The 20,873-nt window shown below is 65.2% G+C and overlaps 6 protein-coding genes across 6 annotated transcripts; 3 read left to right on the plus strand and 3 right to left on the minus strand.

Annotated features, from left to right (window-relative positions):
• Positions 1-431: 431 nt before the first annotated feature.
• Positions 432-2,527, minus strand: PFL1_01164 (uncharacterized protein; the record flags this gene model as incomplete). Its single annotated transcript, XM_007878667.1, has 3 exons — positions 432-666; positions 792-2,079; positions 2,212-2,527. 3 exons carry the CDS (start codon positions 2,525-2,527, stop codon positions 432-434), a joined length of 1,839 nt encoding a protein of 612 aa, XP_007876858.1.
• Positions 2,528-4,044: 1,517 nt separating this feature from the next.
• On the minus strand, positions 4,045-5,547 carry PFL1_01165 (uncharacterized protein; the record flags this gene model as incomplete). Its single annotated transcript, XM_007878668.1, has 2 exons — positions 4,045-5,331; positions 5,533-5,547. 2 exons carry the CDS (start codon positions 5,545-5,547, stop codon positions 4,045-4,047), a joined length of 1,302 nt encoding a protein of 433 aa, XP_007876859.1.
• Positions 5,548-7,626: 2,079 nt separating this feature from the next.
• On the plus strand, positions 7,627-9,512 carry PFL1_01166 (uncharacterized protein; the record flags this gene model as incomplete). The annotated part of the gene is made up of 5 exons (XM_007878669.1): positions 7,627-7,792; positions 8,002-8,130; positions 8,238-8,319; positions 8,431-8,565; positions 8,741-9,512. The coding sequence occupies 5 exons, from the start codon at positions 7,627-7,629 to the stop codon at positions 9,510-9,512; spliced, it is 1,284 nt and encodes a 427-aa protein (XP_007876860.1).
• A 1,207-nt stretch (positions 9,513-10,719) lies between these two features.
• PFL1_01167 (uncharacterized protein) lies at positions 10,720-12,780 on the plus strand (the record flags this gene model as incomplete). The annotated part of the gene is made up of 9 exons (XM_007878670.1): positions 10,720-10,783; positions 10,884-11,013; positions 11,109-11,206; positions 11,315-11,466; positions 11,552-11,662; positions 11,744-11,845; positions 11,929-12,448; positions 12,545-12,663; positions 12,772-12,780. The coding sequence occupies 9 exons, from the start codon at positions 10,720-10,722 to the stop codon at positions 12,778-12,780; spliced, it is 1,305 nt and encodes a 434-aa protein (XP_007876861.1).
• A 496-nt stretch (positions 12,781-13,276) lies between these two features.
• On the minus strand, positions 13,277-14,834 carry PFL1_01168 (uncharacterized protein; the record flags this gene model as incomplete). The annotated part of the gene is made up of 5 exons (XM_007878671.1): positions 13,277-13,361; positions 13,485-13,898; positions 14,015-14,103; positions 14,208-14,657; positions 14,772-14,834. 5 exons carry the CDS (start codon positions 14,832-14,834, stop codon positions 13,277-13,279), a joined length of 1,101 nt encoding a protein of 366 aa, XP_007876862.1.
• A 3,016-nt stretch (positions 14,835-17,850) lies between these two features.
• PFL1_01169 (uncharacterized protein) lies at positions 17,851-20,275 on the plus strand (the record flags this gene model as incomplete). Its single annotated transcript, XM_007878672.1, has 4 exons — positions 17,851-17,998; positions 18,118-18,216; positions 18,372-18,412; positions 18,551-20,275. 4 exons carry the CDS (start codon positions 17,851-17,853, stop codon positions 20,273-20,275), a joined length of 2,013 nt encoding a protein of 670 aa, XP_007876863.1.
• Between the last annotated feature and the right edge of the window lie 598 nt (positions 20,276-20,873).

Raw genomic sequence — 20,873 nt, forward strand, 5'->3', positions numbered from 1 at the left:
GCCTGCCTCGGCCCTCGCCGATTCCCGGGCGGCCGTCTCAACTTCCGAGAAGCGGTGCCGAGGTAGTTGGGGTCAACTTTGCTGCTTGCCCACGTCCTCGCCGCGTGCGGCAGCAGGAGCAGCCAGCACCACCTTGTCGCTGGCCCAGCTCAGCAACCAGCCTGACGAGGAGGGCCAGAGCCAGGCACGTCGCCGACGACGAACCCACGCTATCCGCACCGTCTGCCTCGGCGCATCGTCTCCTCCTCGAAACGGTGGCATTTGCAGAGTGGCCGCGGACGGGTCCCAGCCTGTTAAACTATGAGAATGTATCTACATGGCGCGAGGTCAACATCATCCGTTCACAACGTAGCAACAAAGAGCGAAGGGGAGCATCGAAAGGCAGCGAGGCCGGGACAGGCGATCGGCGAGGCAGGCAGGCTGCGGCGCCATCAGACCCGCGCCTGGCACTCGCGCTGGAGCCACTTGAGCGCCCGCTCGTCGCCCGCCAGCAGCGGCGCCACCTTCTGCTCGACCTCGGCGTGGTACTCGTTGATCCACTTCTTTTCGTCGGCGTTGAGCAGGCTCGCGTCAATCAGCTTGACCTGGATCGGGCACATGGTCAGGTGCTCAAACGTCAGGTAGCCCTTTTCGCCAAAGTTGTTGGGCGTCTTGGCGGGGCGCACGCTGGGCATGCACGGGCAAGCAGAGAGAGAACCAGACAGGTGGGCGGGTCAGCATGACCTGGCACAAAGCAACAGGGAGCAGCAAAGCCGAAGCGGGGACTGGGAAGAGGCCCGCCGACGACTCACATGACGAGGTTCTCGATGCGGATGCCCCACTTGCCGTCCTCGTAGTAGCCCGGCTCGTTGGAGACGACCATGTTTTCCTTGAGGCTGGTGTCGTTGAAGACGGTGCGCGTGCCGATGCCCTGCGGGCCCTCGTGGACGTTGAGGAAGTGGCCCACGCCGTGGCCGGTGCCGTGGCGGTAGTCGAGACCGTCCTCCCACAGCGCACGCCTTGCCAGCACGTCGAGCAGGTAGCCCGTCGTGCCCTTGGGGAAGACGGCGCGGTCAATGGCAATGTGCCCCTGCAGGACGCGGGTAAAGGCACGCACCTGGGCGTCGGTGGGCTTGCCAAAGTGCCAGGTGCGCGTGACGTCGGTGGTGCCGTCGGTGAACTGGGCGCCCGAGTCGCACAGGTAGATCTCGTCGACGTCAATGGCCGGGCACGACGCAGGGTCCGGGCTGTAGTGGATAATGGCGCCGTTGGGGCCAGTCGACGAGATCGTCGTGAAGCTCTCGCCGCGGAAGTGGTCGAGCTTCTGGCGGTACTGGCTGAGCACGTCGGCGCCCTCGGACTCGGTCACCTTTTCCCCCGCCTGCAGCTTCTCCTCGAGCCAGGCAAAGTACTGGCAGAGGGCGGCGCCGTCGCGGATGTGGCACGCGCGGAAGCCGTCGAGCTCCGTGTCGTTCTTGATCGACTTTTGATCGCCCACGATCGAGCGCGCGATCTCGACCTTGCCAGGGCCGCCGAGCGCCTCCTGGACGGCGAGCGAGGCGCGCTTGCCGATGATGATCTTCTCGCCGTCCTTGAGCTCGGCGCCGACGTTGCGGAGGTCGTCGTAGAAGCTCGAGTAGGGGCGCAGCGTGACGTCCGATCCGAGGTGGGACCTGACGTCGTCGCTGAGCTGGCGGTCGTCGACGTAGAGCAGGGTGCGGTCAAGCAGGACGAGGGCAAAGGAGAAGAAGACGGGGTTGTAGGGCACGTCGGTGCCGCGCAGGTTGAAGAGCCAGGCGGTCTCGTCGAGCATGTTGGCGACAAAGCCCTTGCCGTTCTTCTTGCTGATCTCGTCGCGCAGCTCCTGGATCTTGTCGGCGTACCCGCGGCCGGCGTACTCGTCGGTGAGGACAAAGATGGGCTCGTGCGGGCGCGAGGGCCGGTCGGTCCAGACCTGGTCGACGAGGTTGTCGCGGATGCCGACGAGGCTCGAGCCGATCTTGGCCAGCTCGGAAGAGATGTCCTTGGCGTCGTCGGCGCTGATCAGGGAGGGGTCCATGCCGATCCGGGAGTTGGCGGGCACGTTCTTGGAGAGGTACTCTGGAGCGGGGCAGCGGCAAGGAGAGGCAAAGGTGGGCGACCAGGCGTGAGCAGGCCGAAGGATCATCGGCCAACAGCCCGCAGATCACCCAGACGACAGCAGCGCGATCGAGGTCTGCGCGCCTCACTCACCCTGCCAGGTGGGGACGTTGGGCTCTCCCTGCTTCATGAGGGTCCAGACGCCCGGCTCGAGCTGCTGGCCGGCCTGGAGAAAGTAGCGGCCGTCGGTGAAGAGGAGCGCCTCTTTGAGGGTGACGATGGCGCAGCCCGCAGAGCCGGTGAAGCCGGTGATGTAGCCCCTGCGGAGGTCCGAGTCGGCGGGGTATTCGGAGGCGTGCTCGTCTTCCGAGGGGACGACGTAGGCCTGGACGTTTTCCTGTTCCATGAGCTTTCGGAGGGCAGCCACCCGCTGGGCGGTGTCGACCCTACCTGTGGCGATGGCACCCATCTTGGCGTCGTCTGCGGCGGAATGCGTGGGCTTGTGGAGCTGTCGGCGGCGGTCGATGTGCTGGAGGCCGTAGGAAGTGTTGAAGCCCTTGCTGAGCGCGAAGAGGCTACCAGTTCTGTTGGCGGAGGTGCTGCTTGCGCCCGAGAGGTGGGGGAAGGCCAGCTTGGATACGCTACGTCGGCCTGAGAAAGGGCCGGCGGGGATCGAGGTCGAGTAGCGTGTGGACGAGGCCGTGCGAAGGAGGCCAAGGGTCGCGGGTCGGAGTGCGAGGTGGTCGAGTAAGTGGTGGCCGGCACGAGAGGATCTGAGGGCCATGAACCGTCTTGTGCTGCGGTGCGGTGCGGTGCGCTCGACTAGGACTGCGGCGAGGGTGGTGGCAGGGTCGGTGGTTGTGTTTGTGGCAGCAGTGGTCGTCGTTGTCTTTGGTTGTCGTCGGGCGGGCCGAGGGGGATGAGAGGAGGTTGGGCGAGGCAAAGCTGCCAAAGGGCTGCCTGCCTGCCGGCTGCTACGGAGCCTCGGCTCGAGGTGGGCCGCCAGGCACGGACTTCGAGCGAAAAAGCGGTCAGGTCAGGTCAGGTCAGGCGAGAGCCTCTTTTCGGCCTTCGGACCACCGTGCGCGCCCACCGCCTCGACGACCGACGCCCCACAGCTCTCGAGCCACCACGCGGTCCGGCGGCGTGGCTGGCCTGGCCTGGTTGCCTGCTTTCTTGTCGCTCACCAGCCAGCCCGACGGACGGTCGTTGCAGACGCCGCAGACAGGCCGCCAGGCAGGCCTGCAAGCGGGCAAGCACGTTAGGGCGAGGCAGAGTCGGTGGTCAGTCTTCGAGAAAAAGAGAGAGGAGGAGGCAAATGCGCCGGTCTGCTCGCCGGCCAGACAGACGGGCGCCTGCTCAGCTCTCGGCGCCTTCGCCGCCCGCCTCCGCCGGACGATCGGCTGGCCTCCGTCCGCATGGCCGCTGCCTGCGCCCCCTTTGCCGCCGGTCGCCCCGGCCCTCGCCACTTCGCCACGCTTCCATCGCGCCGCTCGGTCAGCACAAGCCGCACCTCGCGACGGCACGCTCACAGGCAACGTCGCGCGCGGGTGTGAGATGAGGTTTGGCCTTGTTGAGAAGGCCGGGGGAATATCATTGCTTTTTTGGACTGTATACGAGGGACCGAGAAGACGAAAGACCTTGATGTCGACGTTGGGTGGTGGCTCAGGTAGGCTGGCGTGCCGGTGCGACGTAGCAGCAGCAGTGCCCAGAGCCGAAAACGATAAGAAGGGCGGAGGGACAGGGGGGAGGAGTGGGTCGTAGCGCGTTGAGACTAGTGTTACAGTGAGGTAGGAGCGAAAGGGGCTCTAGGAGCGTAACAGAGGACGTTGCCGGGGTGGATCAAAGATGGATGGGGACGCAGACCGGGACAGGGAGCGAGCGAGCGAGGCAGGCAGGCACGACCTCGTCGCGCGAGCAGCAAGCAGCAGCGCTTCTAAGGCGGCGGGAGGGGCGCGACCGCGGGGGCCGTGTGGGCTCCTCCGTCTAGTAGCGGTAGGTGTCGCGCTTGAAGGGGCCCTCGACGGGCAGGTCGAGGTAGTCGGCCTGGACCTGGGTGAGCTTGGTCAGCTTGACGTTGAGCTTGGCCAGGTGCGTCATGGCGACCTCCTCGTCGAGCTCCTTGGGCAGCATGTAGACCTTGCCCTTCTCGTACTTGCCCTCGTGGTCGTTCCACAGGGCGATCTGGGCGAGCGTCTGGTTGCAGAACGACGCGCTCATGATGAACGACGGGTGGCCGGTGGCGCATCCGAGGTTGACCAGGCGGCCCTCGGCGAGCAGGATGATGCGCTTGCCGTTCTGGAGCGTGAAGCGGTCCACCTGGGGCTTGATGTTGACCACCTCCTTGGCGTTGGCCTTGAGCCACGCGACGTCAATCTCAATGTCAAAGTGGCCAATGTTGCACACGATGGCGTCGTCCTGCATGGCCTCAAAGTGCTTCGAGGTGATAATGTCGCGGCAGCCCGTCGTGGTGACAAAGATGTTGGCAATCGGCGCAACGTCGTCGAGCACGTCGACCTGGTAGCCGGCCATGGCGGCCTGGAGGGCGTTGATCGGGTCGACCTCGGTGACAATGACGCGGCAGCCGTAGCCGCGGAGCGACTCGGCGCAGCCCTTGCCGACGTCGCCGAAGCCGGCGACGACGGCCACCTTGCCGCCCAGCATGACGTCGGTGGCGCGCTTGATGCCGTCGACGAGCGACTCGCGGCAGCCGTAGTAGTTGTCAAACTTGGACTTGGTCACCGAGTCGTTGACGTTGATGGCGGGAAGCTTGAGCGTGCCCTTCTTCATGGCCGTGTAAAGGTGGTGGACGCCGGTCGTCGTCTCCTCGGACACGCCCTTGATTCCGGCGAGCATCTCGGGGTACTTGTTGTGGATCATCCAGGTGAGGTCGCCGCCGTCGTCGAGCAGCATGTTGGGGCCCTCGCCGCCGGGGAACGCCTTGAGCGTCTGCTCGATGCACCAGTTGTACTCCTCCTCGGTCTCTCCCTTCCAGGCAAAGACGGGCACGCCGGTGACGGCGATGGCGGCGGCGGCGTGGTCCTGGGTCGAGAAGATGTTGCACGACGACCAGGTGACGAGGCCGCCGAGGGCGGTGATGGTCTCGACCAGCACGGCCGTCTGGACGGTGGCGTGCAGGCAGATGGTGACGCGGGCGCCCTTGAGCGGCTGCTGGGGGCCGTACTTGGCACGCAGCTGCATCAGGCCGGGCATCTCGCCCTCGGCGATCTCAATCTCCTTGCGGCCGAAGGCGGCAAGCGAGATGTCGGCGACCTGTCAGCGCAAAGCAATCACGCGGATAGAGGTGAGATGGGGGCATTTGTCAGTTTCGGAATCTCATCGCTCCACAGGGAAGCGCGACAAGGAGTTCGCCGCGCCGCCGGGGCCCTGTCCACTGACAGCCCTGCTCAGCACCCAGGTAGCAGGACAAGGACCAAGAGGGCCGGTCGGCACCTGCGATTCCAGGGAACCCACCTTGTAGTTGGGCATGGTTGCGAAAATGAAAAGGGGGGAGGGTGAAGGAGGGGATAGAAGGTGGTGGTTGGGGTGGTGGTGGGACAGGAAGGGGACGTAGACCAGGGCGGGCGGTTAAGTACTCCAGCAAGCCAGCAGCGGCGAGAAGATTGGAGCGGCGTCGGGGGGATGGAGGGGCCACCGCCGCCGCCGCCTGCTGCCCTGTGCTGTGTTGGGCAGGCAGGCAGGCAGGCAGGCAGGAGCCTTGGAACGAGCGGTGCGTCAGGACAAAGATCCAGGGGGCAGGGCAGGCGGCGCAGCGGAGGCGGCCACGATGAACGAGAAGAAAAAAAAATTGGCCAGAAATCCAAGCCGCGCCTGCCCTGCGCTGCCCTCCGCTGCCCTCCGCTGCCCTCCGCTGCCTGGACCGCGCGCGGACGGGCGTGCGCCTTGCCTCTTGCCCGCCCGCAAGACCGAGTTTCCTGAAAGGCGCTGGCCTGAGGCTGGCAGGAAGCAAGGACCCGTGGGTGGGAACGTGCGTGCGTGCGTGCGTGCGTGCGTGCGTGCTTGCCGCTGCTGCTGCCCGCCGCTCGCCCGCTCCTTCGCTGCTTCGCTCGTTGGCAGAATCAGGCGATTGACCACCCCCAGGCGAGCTTCCAAGCAAGGCGTACGCAACACCCTCTGCGAGAGGTCAGCAGCCCGCCGACGACGCCGTCAGCCTTTTGAGAAGCGTCAGGTCAGCAGCCTGCCACCCCTTGCTTGTGGTCCCCAGCTGGCCGCCTCTTCCTTTTGCCGTACGGGAGGCGAACGTTTCTTGCCCTTGCTCGCAATGCCCTGCCTGCCATGATGACGGGTAGAGGCGGTGTGCAGGTCGCTCAACCCCGTCCTCGCGACGTCGGGGCGGGGCCCGGCCACGCTGGGGCGAGAAGAAGCAGAGGCAGAGGCTATGCCTCTTTCAGGGATGGGCTGGTGCGCACTCGCCGCCATTCCAGATGATCGGCATCTGCTCGGATCCGAAGCCTCCATTTGCGCCCCGCGAGCGATGCGCCGGGCTGCGGCGCCCGGGCCTTCCTTTCGAGCCTCAAGGCCAGGCTTTTGCAGGCTCGCTGCGCATGGGCCATCAAACTCGGAGGGGCCAGCTGGCGGAAGCGAGAGGACAGAGCAGAGGGGGGCCCTCGCTTCGCGGCGCTGGCGGGGCGAGACGGAAATTCCACGCAGGCAGGCCAGGCCAGGGAGTCCAGCGAGGTCGAGCGCAGGCTGCCGCCGACGCCGCCCCCGCCCGCCGTTCATCCAGCGCCCGCCCGCCGCCTCGCCAGGCCAGACCAAACCAGCAGGGCCAGGCGACTCACGCACGCACGCACGCACGGGCGGGCAGAGCGAGGGGGGCCCGACCTGGCCTGGCAAGAAGGAGCGAGGAGGCCAGCAGGCTGGCGCCCAGGCCACTTCCCAGGTCAAGGCGAGCAGGCAGGCAGGCGGGCAGGCAGGCGGCAGGCGAGCCCTCCTCCTGCCTAGGCTCGCCTGCCTTTGCCTGCGAAGCTAGCCAGCCAGCCTGCCTGCCTTGCGCTTGCAACACCCCACCCACCAGCGTGTGCCCCGCCAGCCCGTACCGCACACACACGCGCGCACCCGACCTTTCATCTGTCTGGCTCCGCATCGCATCGCTCGCTCCCCTGCCCTCCCGTCATCCCTCCTGCCTGCCTCACCTGCCGCTCCTCGTTGCCCCATCGTTGCTGCCCGTCACCTTTGGCTGCCTCTCCTCTCCATCCCTACCTCTTTCCCTTCGCCTGGCTCCACTCGCGCTCATCGCGATCACCTCGTCGACGCTCTGCACCGCCGCCATCTCGACCTCGACTTCGTCTTGCGGATATCATCTCGGCTCACGCGCGGCCAACTCTCTAGAGGATCCAAGGCCAACCGTCCGTGCGACCTTTCGCTCCATCTAACGCTGCCTCTCGGTCGCCGATCGTATCTCTTAGCGCGCTCTTGAAGAAGCAAGTCCGCACTTTTGCTTTCGACGGCCGCCTTCTTGCCCTTACCCGCCCCGACCTTCCGTCCCTCCGACCTTTCATCCGGAACCTGCCTCCAGCCTCTGCCCTTGGGCCTCACTGATTCGACATGGCCGAACTCGCACCGACGAACGGCGCTCCCGCCGCCGATGCCAGCACCGTCGCCGGCCTGGCACGAAAGAAGCTGATGGGCTACGTCGGCTTTGCCAACCTGCCCAACCAGGTCCACCGCAAGAGCGTGCGCAAGGGTTTCAGCTTCACTGCAATGGTTGTCGGTGAGTTTCCAAGCGACAGCGCATGCAGCGGGGCCATGTCTTGGCCGGCCTTCATGAAACCGGTGGCAGCTGTTGCCGCCGTCGCTTGTCCTCCAGCACCTTTGGAGCACCAGAGCGACGGAGGACTGCTACTTGGCTCCATCTTATGTGCGCCACCAGCCGTTGCTGACCACTTGTCTACATGCCTTGATCCGCCTTGGCCAATGCAGGCGAGTCCGGTCTCGGCAAGTCGACCCTCATCAACACTCTCTTCAACACCACCCTCTACCCTCGCAAGCAGGTTGCGCCACCACACCAGGAGAGGCCCAAGACGGTCGCCATCGAGAGCATCAGCGCTGGTGAGTCCTCGAAACACTCTACGTCCGTGGCTGCTGAGCCTTCCCGCTGACCTCTTGTCAACGACCATGCACGCTCGCTCCACCGCCATCGCTCTCCGACCGCACAGACATTGACGAGAACGGCGTCCGCCTGCGCCTCAACGTCGTCGACACGCCCGGTTTCGGCGACTTTGTCAACAACGATGAGAGGTGAGCCGCTCGATGGGGCCTGGGTCCGGGTTCGGATGCCTTCGACCGACCCGCTGACCGAGCAACCGTGCATCGCCGCCTTCTACGCGCCTTGCCCCCTGGCACCTGCAGCTGGAAGCCCGTCGTCGACAACATCGAGTCGCGCTTCGACGCCTACCTCGAGCAGGAGAACCGCGTCAACAGGACAAAGATGCAGGACAACCGCGTCCACGCCTGCATCTACTTTGTCCAGCCCACGGGCCACTCGTAAGTCGAGCGAGATGGGTGCTGCGCACGAGAGCGTGCCTTTGGCGGTGCTGGTGGTTGCCGCCGGAAGCCAAAGCGACCAGTCAGCTGACATTCCCGCGGATTGTGCCAACCTGCTCGCCCCCCCCGTCCTCGCCCTCGCCCTCGCCCTCGCCCTCTTCTCGCGTCGTGGCAGCCTTCGACCGATCGACATCGAGTTCATGCGTCGGCTGCACCAGAAGGTCAACCTCATCCCGGTCATTGCCAAGTCGGACACGCTGACCGACGAGGAGATTGTCGCGTTCAAGCAGCGGATCCTCAACGACATCGCCTACCACAACATCGAGATCTTCCACGCGCCCATCTACGAGAACGAGGACGAGGAGACGATGCTCGAGATCCAGGAGATTTCGGCCAAGGTGCCGTTCGCCGTCGTCGGCTCCAACACCGAGATTGACACGCCCGACGGCCGCCGGGTGCGCGGCCGCGCGTACCCCTGGGGCGTCATCGAGGTCGACAACGAGGAGCACTGCGACTTTGTCAAGCTGCGCCAGATGCTGATCCACACGCACATGGAGGAGCTCAAGGAGCACACCAACAACGTGCTGTACGAAAAGTACCGCAGCGAGAAGCTGACGGCGATGGGCGTGACGCAGGACCACAGCGTGTTCAAGGAGGTCAACCCGGCGGCCAAGATGGCCGAGGAGCGGTCGCTGCACGAGGCGCGGCTGCGGAAGATGGAAAACGAGATGAAGCTCGTCTTCCAGCAAAAGGTGGCCGAAAAAGAGGCAAAGCTCAAGCAGAGCGAGGAGGAGCTCTACGCGCGCCACCGCGAGATGCGCGACGCCCTCGAAAAGCAGAGGCTCGAGCTCGAGGACAAGAGGAGAAGGCTCGAGAGCGGCCGCCCGCTCACGCCAGAGAAGGTGTCGCAGGCGACCAAGAAGAAGGGCTTTTCGCTCCGCAACTGAGCGGGCCGCCCACCGACCCCGGGGCAGTTGGGCCGTCACAGGAGGGGTCTTGCCCTTCGGCAGCGGCGCCGTCTCTGCGCCCCGCCAGCCTCCCTCTCGGCGTCCTGGGGCGCGCCCGGTCGTTTCGTGTGCCACCTGCCCCCCTTCGCCCCAGTCCATCCCTCCCCCGCTGGCCCGGCGTTGTCGATCCCCTACCGCTTGCCCGTCTTCCTCTGTCTCGCCGCTTTGGTACCCGGCCTCTTTCTCCTTTTTTACTCTGTCTTAAGCTTACACTTTCCTTGCGCTGCTTCGGCCTCTGGTCCTGGCCTCCCCTCCGATGTAGAGCACCGATCCGGGACGGGCGTGAATGAGTCTTGTCGCCACCGTTCGCGGCTGTGCTTGGCTCTGATCATAGCTGCCAGGCGGCTGTGCGGCTAGCCCGCCTAAGGCAGCGAATCGGTCCCGCTCCGATCGCCGAGACGTGATGCTGCCTCAAACTTTGGCCGACGGGCCGAGGCCAGGCCGAAGACACGGAGCAGCGATCGAGCCAAGCGGTCCGTCTAGCTAGCTCGCTCTCGGCTGCGGTGGCGCGATCCGCTGGGCTGCTGCTGGGCGGGGGCGGGCACCTTGGGCGCTGTTCGAGGCGCCTGCAGCGAGCGGCGACCGCTTTGCCCTCGCCCCCGGCCTCGGCTCTTCGACCTCGAGGATGCCTAGAGCAGCGCGCCGCCCACCCATCCCCTCTTGCCACCATCGCCGTCCTCAATCCCCTCGTTTCCCCGCCTTCCCGCGCACGCAGCGCGGACTTGTGTTTCATGATGATGTGGCCGAGATCGATGCTCATGCCCTCGCTGCTCCTCGTGCTGGTCATCCTGGGCCTCGGCCCGCCCAGCTCGCTCGCGCTGCGTTGGTCAAGGCCAGCCTCACCCTCTCCGACGCTAGACCCCGGTCAGTGATCTGCGTCTTCCGGGTCGGCCCTTTGGCTCTTCAAACCCTCGACAAGTGCTGAAGTCTGCCTCTACTCGACGACGACAGTCCTCAGCCGGGGCGAGGAAGCCGCCGTTGAAGCCGGTAGAGGTAAGCCCGTCGTTCAGAGGCAGGAGCCGATGCTGACGTCGGGACGAAACGCGAGATGCCAACGCCCCGGTGGTGATCCGCGCCTCTCTCCGCAGCGACCCTTCGAAGGCTGGAGGCACGGGAGCAACGCAAGCACGACTGCCACGCCGAGGCCATGGTCAAGGTCAAGAGCCAATGTGGCGACGAGCTTGACTCAAACGCCCTCGACAAGAGCCTAGGTGGGCGATGGCAGCCGGCACTCCTCTGTGCTCGGCGAGGACGCGGCATCGAAGGCTGACTCGCTTTGCCATGATTATTCTCGCCGGAAAATGCTCGCAGCCGCCATCCGGCTCGCCGCCTGCGACTTGACCTCGGCGCTGCAGCCTCTGCCACTCGAGTGCTCGGGCATCCTCGATGCAGAGGCGAATGCATCGCAAGTCGGTGAGCAGAGCCTGTCGAGCTGCGTTCAGTGAGCAACGCTGCCCGTCACCGCCTCGATGGGGTCAGCGGTCCGGAGGCTCACTTTTCCCTCTCTGGCCTCGTGCGGCACGTTGCAACGGTCAGGGCCCTTTCGCGCAGCCCGCAGGCGTGGTCCTCGTACTCGGGCTATCTCCGCGACGTCCCGCAGATCTGCTTTGCGCTTCGACGCTGGCACGAGATCGGTGAGCCATGGTCGATCCGCCTCCGTCTGGCGACGGAGCCCAGACGCCCCGCCGTGTCCTGATGAGACTCACCGACCAAAATCGGTCACCTCGCCATCCTTTCCGCAGACACCGCGAGAGACCTCTACAGGGCTGCCGCTCAAGACGGAGCCTCGCTTCGGGAGGTGGTCCGTCGCCACCACGACAGGCAGGAAGAGGCGCTCGAGAGCTTCCAGGCGTCGCTCCGCAGCTTCGACGAGGTGCAGCGCAGGGAGAATGAAGTGAGCGAGGCAGCCTGCCATGGCACTTCAGAAAAGGAGGCATCCCATCCAGCTCACTGAGATCGCTCGACTCGCCCGCCATCAGGCCCTGATTTCCTTGGTGGCCAGCCTAGACACGGCAGCGGGTGAAGCTCTTCGTCGCATCGCAGGTGAAGCCGGTCGCTTGCGGGCAGACGCCTCTGTGACCCTTGAGCAGGTGAGCAGCTGGAAAACCACGCGGATGAGCCGGCACGACAAGGTCGGACTGAACCAAGATCGGGGCCTTGGTCCGAGCCAGGCCCTTGCACGTCTGTCCAGACATGGCGAGAACATCGCGACGGGCGTCTTCGAAACAGCTTCGGCCGACATCACTCGGCTGATGCAGGCCGCCCAGAGCGAGGTGAGCGAACAGACCGCAGCTCGATACGGACGTCACCAACACGCCTGGCTGACGGCGAGATGTACCGACGTGGGCTGGAACAGGTCGCGACAGGGCTCGACACCGTGCTCAAGAGGCATGCCCAATCTCTCGAAGATGCCCTGTCAGGCGCATCACGACTCGCCGCACAACGACTCGAGCACGAGCTGGTGCCCGCCCTGGACCTGGTCAACTCTATCAAAGACGCGAGCAGCTCGGCATCAGCCTACCTGGACAGGACGCGGGACGGGCTTGCCCTCCTAGCCAGCGACCAGCAGGGGGCGATGCAGGCGGCGACGATGGCCTTTGCAGCGCACACACATCGGCTGATCAACGAGAGCGATCGCTGGGACTTGCTGCGTAGCGAGAGGGAGAGGGTGGAAGCGGAGTGGGGTCGTGTCACGATGTCGACCGCGGACCGGTGGACGAGGCCCGCCCAGAGCTACTCGGGCATGGCGCTCGTCCTGTTCGGTCGCCTGGTGGGCGTGGATCTGTACGAGGTGCCGACGACGGCTCAGGGGCGAGATGCGCTCTTCGACCCCGCTTCCTCTGCCGCACGCAACGCCAGGGCGCCAACGTGGTATCGTGAGTGTCGCGGGTTGGCCGGCCGCCGAGACGCAGCATGCGAGAGACTCACTCGGCCCCGTGCCCGATACTCGCTCCTTACTCGAACGCACGCAGCTCTCGACCTCGTGTCGGGCTGGTTGTCGACCAAGCTGGGCCTGTCTGGCGCAGCTCGGGCGACCGGCACGACGGTCCGCATCATCTGGCTGGTCGTGTGCGTCCTGACGAGCCTGGCGGTGCGTGTGGCGCACTTTGTGCGTCTCCTCGTCGGCGCTTTGGCGGTGAGCGTGCGAGCTCGGCGTGGTCACGCCACGACAAGAGCGAGCGGTCGATCGCTCGGACAGCGGCACTGACACGAGTCGATACCGTGTCCCTGCATACCGGTCGCAGATGGTCGCTACCTTTCTCGTCGTTTCCCTCAACAGGCCGCGGAGATGGATCAAGCTCGCGATCCGTACGGTATCGGAGCGGCCATCTGCACCGTCCGAACCCGAATCGGACCGAATTCGAGTCCAAGCATCTCCTGCTTTACCGCAGCCGCAACTCCATCCGCAGACGCAGACGCAGCAGACGCAGACGCAGACGCAGACGCAGGTGGAATCGCGCCCTTCCCAACGTACGCGCCGCGGCGGCGGCGGGGAGCCACTGCAGCCTCTACCGATTCGGTCGAGGTATAGCCGTATTCATTGTCCTTCCGCCGAGATCTACACGGGGTCGGTGGGATGAAGACTTCGTCAACCTCGCCATTGACGCACGACAGAGTCCCCTATCCGCACGCATCCACGAACGGGATCGCGATCCACGACACGGCATTTGGACATCATCGCATTGCATCCGCGCTGCGGGCGGCTACGTGGCACTAAGACGTTGCTGCGACGCCGTGGCCGTCTCGTAGTCGCGGGTGAACAGACGCTGCTTCTCCTTGACCATGTACCTGTGCGTACGCCGTCCGCGTCGCAGGAATACAATGGCAAAGAGGTGATGGGAGGGGTGTCAGTCCTGGAGCAGATGCGCAGACGTAGCGGGCAGACAGGACGGTAGGGGTCCGGAAACTCACGACAGGAACTCAGCCAGGTGCTCCTTGAGCACCGCGATGCTCTCGGCGTCCATCGAGGTGTGCACAATAATCATGGGCAGGTTGACAAAGAGGCGGAGCAGGTGTTCTGCGCCGTAGATGTTGCTCGGCTCGAGCGCATCGCCGTTGACCGCCGCCGCGCTGCCCGTCGTCGCTGACGCTGCGCCGCTACGAGCAGCACCACCACCGCTGCTGTTGGAGTTGCCATGCGCGGCGCCTCCAGCCGCCGCGGCCGATGGCGACGACGAGATGTCGCCGTCGCCCATCTTGGGCCCGTGGTCGAGGCGGTACTTGGCCAGCTGCGCCCGTTCGAGCTTGTAGAGCAGGTTCTGGCCCAGCGAGCGGTCAAAGTAGAGCTTGAGGCCCTTGAGCACCTCGTCGAGCACCTGTGGTGATCTGGAGAAGTGATGCGACGGCACGGTTCGAGGCAGAGGCATGCAGGGTGATAGGCGGGGCTCAGCGCGAGGACGCTGCTGCGACGGGCGACGGGCACGCTACGCCGGCTGACTCACCTCTTGTTTTCCTTCTTGTTTGCCAGGTAGTGCGCCTTGTAGTCTTCGAGGATGTCGTTGACGCACGGCTTCCGTGGCAGCCTGACGAGCTGTTGCGGTGCAGAGGCCAGAAGGCAGGTCCGGTTCATCCTGGGTCAGCATGCGCGCTCTCCCTCCTTCTCATCGAAGCAGCATGGCCACGCGCCGGACTGACCTGCTCGTGCTTGGTCACGTTCTCCCAGTCATCGACGAGCTGCACCTTGAGCACGTCCGGTATCGGGATCTTGATCTCGGGGCGCTTGATGTACTCGTCTTCGTGCTCGGCCTCTCGGCCTCGTTTTGTCCCTCTTGCCGCCGTCGACTTGCGCTCGGACCCGTCGCCACCCGCCGCGCTCGCAGAGGCCGCCGCCGCCCCCGCGCCCTTCTTCGTCTCCTTGGTCGCCTTGGTCTCCGAGGCGGCGCCCGAGGCCGTGAGGGACCCGGCCTTGGCGGCCACCTCGAGCCCCGCCTTTTTGGCCAAGTTCTCGTCGTTGTGCTTGAGCAGGCGCGACTCGGGCACCCACTCGTCCCACGTCTTCTTCCAGCCGTCGTAGTGGACGAGGTAGTGCGGTCCTACTTGGTGGGTCGCGTTGTCGTCGCCCGTCCACTTTTCGGCCTTGAGGATCTGCGCCGAGGAGTCGTCGTCGCCAAGGGTAATGAACGGAGGCATGCGTGTCGGGATCAGTGCGAGGCTGCAGACAACGGGCCGCATCGCTGCACCGACACGGAGCGGACCTACCTTGGCCAGGTAGATGAGCGGGCCATGGTAGCAGAGCACCTTTTCGCTCTCGGCGTACAGCATGTCGATGCGCGGTTCAGCTGTCGGCGGGCTGGATGGGCGAAGGAAATGTTGAATGTATGTGCGAGCGCTCTGGAAGTGGAGAGAACCGTGTCTGCGCTCTTTTCCCGATTTGCGATGATCCGCTTTCAGTTGCGTACGCGCGTGCGGCGGACGGCGTGCTCGCGGTGAGATTGGTGACGGGAGTGGTGGTCGTGGTGGTGGTGCTTCATCTGTTTTCCGTCTGGCCGCCGCCGTGGTCGTGGGTGGAGCTGTGCTGGTCCGCCCGCCCGCCCGTCCGACCTGCAGCCTGTTCTGGGCCGTCTCCCGAGATCTACCTTGTCCTCGCGACGCGTAGCCGCGGCATCGCTCTCGGCCGACACAAGGCGACGACAACCCCAGCAACAGCCGCCGATGCCAACGGTCGGAGCTGCTGGCTTTGCCACCTCGTCCTCGCTATGGCAAGGCCAGGCCGTGCCAGGCCGCGCGAGGTCGTGTGCTCCTTTTTGCTTGGCGCACCGCACGGTGGGTGCTTGGCTGCGCTTGGTCCTGGCTTGGCTGCACAGCGACGCCTCGTCTTGGCCCTCCGATCTTGTCCGCCAACGGCTGAGCAGCGCCCGGATGCTCAGGGGGCCGGCACAGCAAGAGGTATAAGCATGGCGAGAGGTACCGACGTTCGGCCTGGCCACGCCATGTTCACACGCCCGGCGCACGATGGTCGGGCGGTTGACAGCTGCCTGCGTGGCCGCTTGACCCAGCGCCAAGGCCCAAGCGGGCACCTGCGTCGCCCATGGCAGCTCCGACCTCGAGCAGCAGAGGCAGAGTTTCCCACAAACAGAGCAGCAGGAGGATGCAGGCAGAGTAGTGGCAAGCAAGCCAAGATGGAGCATCTGCGATGCGCAGAACGTCAACGTTGGTCCAGGAACGAGCGAGCAGCCCCCAGCAAGCAAGCCACCGTTTCTCGCCACCGCCGCCGCCCGCCTCGCTCGCCCGCCGGTTTTTTTCTGTCGAGGAGGGAGCGTGGCAAGCCCCTCGTGAAAGCGGCCAACGCTGGCCAGGCTAGCCGTACTACTGTATGTACGTCGTAGGGTCGCCCTTGTCCCTGTCCCCGTCGTCTCCACCCGTCGACCCCGCCCGGATAGATTCGCCGTCGCCGCACCAGGAATGGCCCTCGACTTCGCCTGTTGGCTTCGTCTGCCCGGCGCACCTGGCTTTTCCGGCCTGATCCTGCCGGACTGCCTGCTGCCTGTTCATCCAGCCGACTCGGTCGGACGTTTGCCAGCTGGCCCCCCAAGCCCCCAACATCACCAAACTCGCTTGCTCGCCTTCCTCTCTTGCTGCCCGTTAGTCGTGCGTTTGTTGTTGGGCATGTGAGGCCGGCATAAGTTGCGAGGGGGATCTCGGTTGGGTGTTTGCGAACGCAGCGACGTCACCTCGGGAGCCATATGGGCCTGCCTTTGCTCACCATCATCGGATCGGACCGGCGGGCGGTGCCTGGACTCGTGAGGAGGCGGGGAGCGGGGAGCGAGAAGCGGCGACGACGACGACGACGACGACGACACACGGCGGTGGCTGCCACGCACCCAGGCAGGCCGCTCGTAGGTACCGCCTGCCGTATCGATGTCGGCGAGGCCGTCAGGACCGGGAAGGGCTGACCACCTCTCTGCCAACACACCCGACAAACGGACCGGCCGGCGTGCTTGCGCTGCAGGTTCGAAGAAGGAATCAAGGAATTTCAAAACAAGGTTGTCAGGCAGCCTGGAGGCCAACCAGCTTCTGCGCATCACCGACCGGCCACACCTGCCGGTGGCAGGCCCTCGTCCGCCTCACTTCACCGGACGGCGAGGCGGTGGCGGCGGCGGCGGCGGCGTGAATGCGCGCATGGCGGCCAAAGTTTCGTTGGGCCAGTCCAGGGCTGGCCTGGCCTAGATGGTATGGACGGCGAGGGGCGCGGTTTCGGAGGGGGACCCGCGGGCGGCGAGAGCCGGAGCAAGAGCCTAGCTGGCGTAGCGGTGGTGCGGCCGGTAGACTAGCTCTCTGGCGGTGAGACCGGGTCCTGGTCCTCGCTTTTGGGCGATGCCTCCCTAGCTGAGCTTTGTTGGTCTCTAGAGGGCGCTACGGGTCCACGGCGGAGGGCCCTCGCTCGCTCGAGAGCGTGAAATGCGATGCCCAGCCAAAGATTTCCTTTCTCCACATGATGACGGGCGGCCCCCTGCCGGTCGCTCAAAGAGGGAAAGAAGGAGAAAGTCGAGCGCTAAACGCAGCGGATCGATGCTCCCAAACGAGGTTAGAGTCGCCAGCCCCAGCAAGAGGCGGCGGATCAGCAAAGCGTCAATCGACGACGAGGCGAGCAAAAGCGGGGCAGGCAGGGACGACGCCGTGAGACCGCGAGACAGAGAGAGAAGGAGGTCCGGGGTCAAGGTAGAGAAGGGTAAGTTGGGATTGGGCGGCAAGCAAGGGCGCGGAGCAGCTGTCGACGTCAGAGCTGGACAGCCAGCCGACCCCAGGGCAGCGGCGCGGGCGAGCCAAGGGCGGGGCGGCTGGTCGGTCGGCTGGCCGCCTGGCTGCGCGCATCCTTTTTTCCACTCCGATGGCCAAGCCAGCCAGCCAAGGCCCAGGGCAGGCCAGGGCCAGGCGAGCGCTGCCAACCCCAGCCTGCCGGCCTGCCTCGCTCGCCAGGTCAGGTCAGGCCAAGGCCGCGGCCGCACCCACGCTCAGGCCTCCTGGCCGCTCGTCGCCGCGCCTGGCGTGCCCCCAGGCTCAAAAGGGCGCCCTTGGTTTCGGCCTCACCTCGCGCATCGACCCCGCCTCCTCCTCCTGCCTCTTCTCTTCTCTTGTCACCACACACTCTCACGACCACCGTCGTTCCTCCGCACTCACTGCTGATACCCCGAATCGACAAAGTCACCCCCATCTCATTTGATCCCACGCCTGCTCTGCCCCACCAGCAGAACAGCTTTGCGTTCCAGCCGCCTCCACCAACCGCAAACCGCCGTATCACCCGCAGCAACCGCACCAGCGAAGCGCTCCTGCCGCCACCATGGTCCGCTCCGCTAGCGTAGAGATTGGCGAGGCCGCAAAGGGCGAGACCAAGGTCCGCCGCGCCTTCTGCACCCCCGACAAGCTCGTCGAAGGCCCAGCCGCCGACATTTACACCATGGCCGATGTCTTTTCCCACTCCCTCAAGAGTGAGTAGCGCGCATTCGGCCCTTCCCCCCAAAGCTGCCTCTATCCGACAGCCCGGCGCAGCGCAGTGCAAAGGTGCTGATCTTTGGCCGCCTCTCCCGCTCTCCCCTTCCCGCACCAGGGTTCCCCAACCGCCCCGTCATGGGATGGCGAGACATCGTCAACGTGCACCAAGAGGAGAAGGAAATCACCAAGAAGAAGGACGGAAAGGAGGTCAAGGGTGAGTTTGCGATGGCGTCCAGGCGGCGCGACGGTGCCAGAGGCTCGGCTTCCATCGCTGCGGCCTCTGGGGCACGAGCTCCAGCCTAGGTGCCACCGATTTGGAACCACGTCTGACGAACACGTGCCACCGCCCGACGAGCCCACCTCCTGCAGAGATGAAGAAGTGGGAGTTCTACGAGCTGAGCGACTACAAGGTGAGCCAGCGGACCTCGGTATATGTGCGCTTGCTGCCTGCGTGATGCGGACCTCTGACGCCTCTCGTGCCGCCCTCGGCCCTCCTCTCTCTTTTTCTCTCTGGCGCTGCTTGTGGCGTGCTCTTTAACATTTCGCAGTACCTCACCTACACTGAGCTCGACCAGCGCATCCAGGACGCCTCGAGCGGTCTGCGCGGCCTCGGGCTGACTAGTGCCACCCGCTTCAACATCTACGCCAGCACCGGCGTCAACTGGCAGAACATGGCCCACGCCTGCTTCCGGCAGAGCATCCCCTTCTGCACGGCGTACGACACGCTGGGCGAGGAGGGACTCCAGCACTCGCTGTCCGAGCCCGACGTGGTCGGCATCTTTACCAACGCCGACCTGCTGCCGACGCTCGCCAACGTGATTGACAAGACGCCGACGGTCAAGTACGTCATCTACGATGGCCAGGCCAAGGACGATGTGCTCAAGAAGCTCACCGACAAGCTCGAGGGTCGCGAGGGAACCCAGGTGCTGACGCTCGACGAGCTGCGAAAGCGCGGCAAGGAGAACCCGGCCGAGCCCAACCCGGCCAAGGCCGAGGACGTCGCCTGCATCATGTATACGTCGGGCAGCACGGGCGCGCCCAAGGGCGTCATCCTGACCCACTCGAATCTGGTGGCCGCCATTGGTGGCGTCGAGCAGCTACTCGGCTCCCACCTCAAGCCCGATGACACCTACATCGCCTATCTGCCCCTCGCCCACATCCTCGAGTTTATCGTCGAGTGTGCCATGATCTACGTCGGCGTGACGATGGGCTACGCCAAGGTCAAGACGCTGACTCAGGCCAGCGTCCGCAACTGCGACGGCGACATCAAGGCGTTCAGGCCCAGCATCATGGTCGGTGTCCCCGCCGTCTGGGAGCTGATCCGCAAGGGAATCGTGGCCAAGGTCAACGCCAGCAGCGTCAAGAAGAGCGTCTTCAACGGCGCCATGACGATCAAGCGCAACAAGATCCCCGTGCTCAGCGGCGTCGCCGACTCGGTCGTCTTCAAGGCGGTCAAGGACCAGACCGGCGGCCGGCTGCGCCTGGCGCTCAGCGGAGGCGCGCCGCTCAGTAAGGAAACGCAGGAGTTCCTCGACATTGCCCTCGTCCAGCTGCTGCAGGGCTACGGTATGACCGAGTCGTGCGGCATGTGCGCCATCCTTACGCCCGAGTTCATGCAGTACTCGTCGGTCGGCGTGCCCGTCCCGGCCATCGAGGTCAAGCTCAAGGACGTGCCTGACGCCGGCTACTTTGCCACCAACAAGCCGCTGCCGCAGGGCGAGATCCTCATCCGCGGACCCGCCGTCACCAAGGGCTACTTCAAGCGCGACGACATCACGCGCGAGACGATCACCGAGGACGGCTGGCTCATGACGGGCGACGTCGGACAGTGGAACCAGGACGGCACGCTGAGCATCATTGACCGCAAGAAGAACCTGGTCAAGCTGTCGGGCGGCGAGTACATCGCCATTGAGCGCCTCGAGTCGACGTACAAGTCGTGCGAGCTGGTGGCCAACATCTGCGTCCACGCCAACTCGGACGCCAAGCAGCCGATGGCCGTCATCTTCCCCAAAGAGGAGACGCTGGGCGCCGCCGTCGAAAAGGCCGGCCTCAAGCGCGGCGAGCTCGACGAAATGTGCCACGACAAGAAGGTGGCCGAGCTGGTGCTGCGCGAGGTTAACGCCGTCGGCAAGAAGGCCGGCTTCAAGAGCCTCGAGCAGCTCCAGTGCGTCCTCCTCGTCCACGAGGAGCTCAGCATGACGGCCGCCCAGAAGCTGCAGAGGAAAGACATCATCGAGAAGTACAAGGACGAGATCAAGCGGATCTACATGTGAGAGGGCGGTGTGCGGGGCTTTGGTGCCCCTCTACACACTTTGTCCCCTCGAAGCCGCCGACTTCGGCCCCCCCCGGTTGCGGCAGCCAGTATCCAGCATCAAGCATCCAGCAGCACCCAGCATCCAGCAGCGACACTCGATGTATGCCCGTCCCCTCCTCCGCCTCTCTCCTTTCTTCCTCTGTGCCGATGGCCCTATACCCACCTCCCGCACCCACCTCGATTTATCGGCTTCTTCCCGTCGCGCGCGAAAGTTCCTGCGTCTGCATTCTCGATCGGTTCCTAGCTCGCTTCGTGTCTAGCTCGATTCCGTGTCCCGACTCGTCCAGCCCTCGCCTCGCCTCGGGCCGCTTTTCTCAGAGCCCCCGCTCTCACTCCACGTCCGCCCGGCCATCCCCCTACGGGCAGTGCCACTCGGTCGCCTCTTTGTCTCTCATGTACCTCTCGCCAGCCGCGTGACACTCTCTGGAAGGTCCCTGACTCGTCGTTGCGTCGTTTGTGTCTCGACTGAGCCGAGCCTTCGGTCCGTTCCCGCGCAGCGAGGGGGGGTGAACCAAGGAAAAGGCGCGAGACTCAGCCTGGCCTCAAGTTAGAGACAG

Source organism: Pseudozyma flocculosa, assembly GCF_000417875.1.
Source record: "Pseudozyma flocculosa PF-1 unplaced genomic scaffold scaffold00003, whole genome shotgun sequence".
NCBI classification, from domain to species: Eukaryota; Fungi; Basidiomycota; class Ustilaginomycetes; order Ustilaginales; family Ustilaginaceae; genus Pseudozyma; species Pseudozyma flocculosa.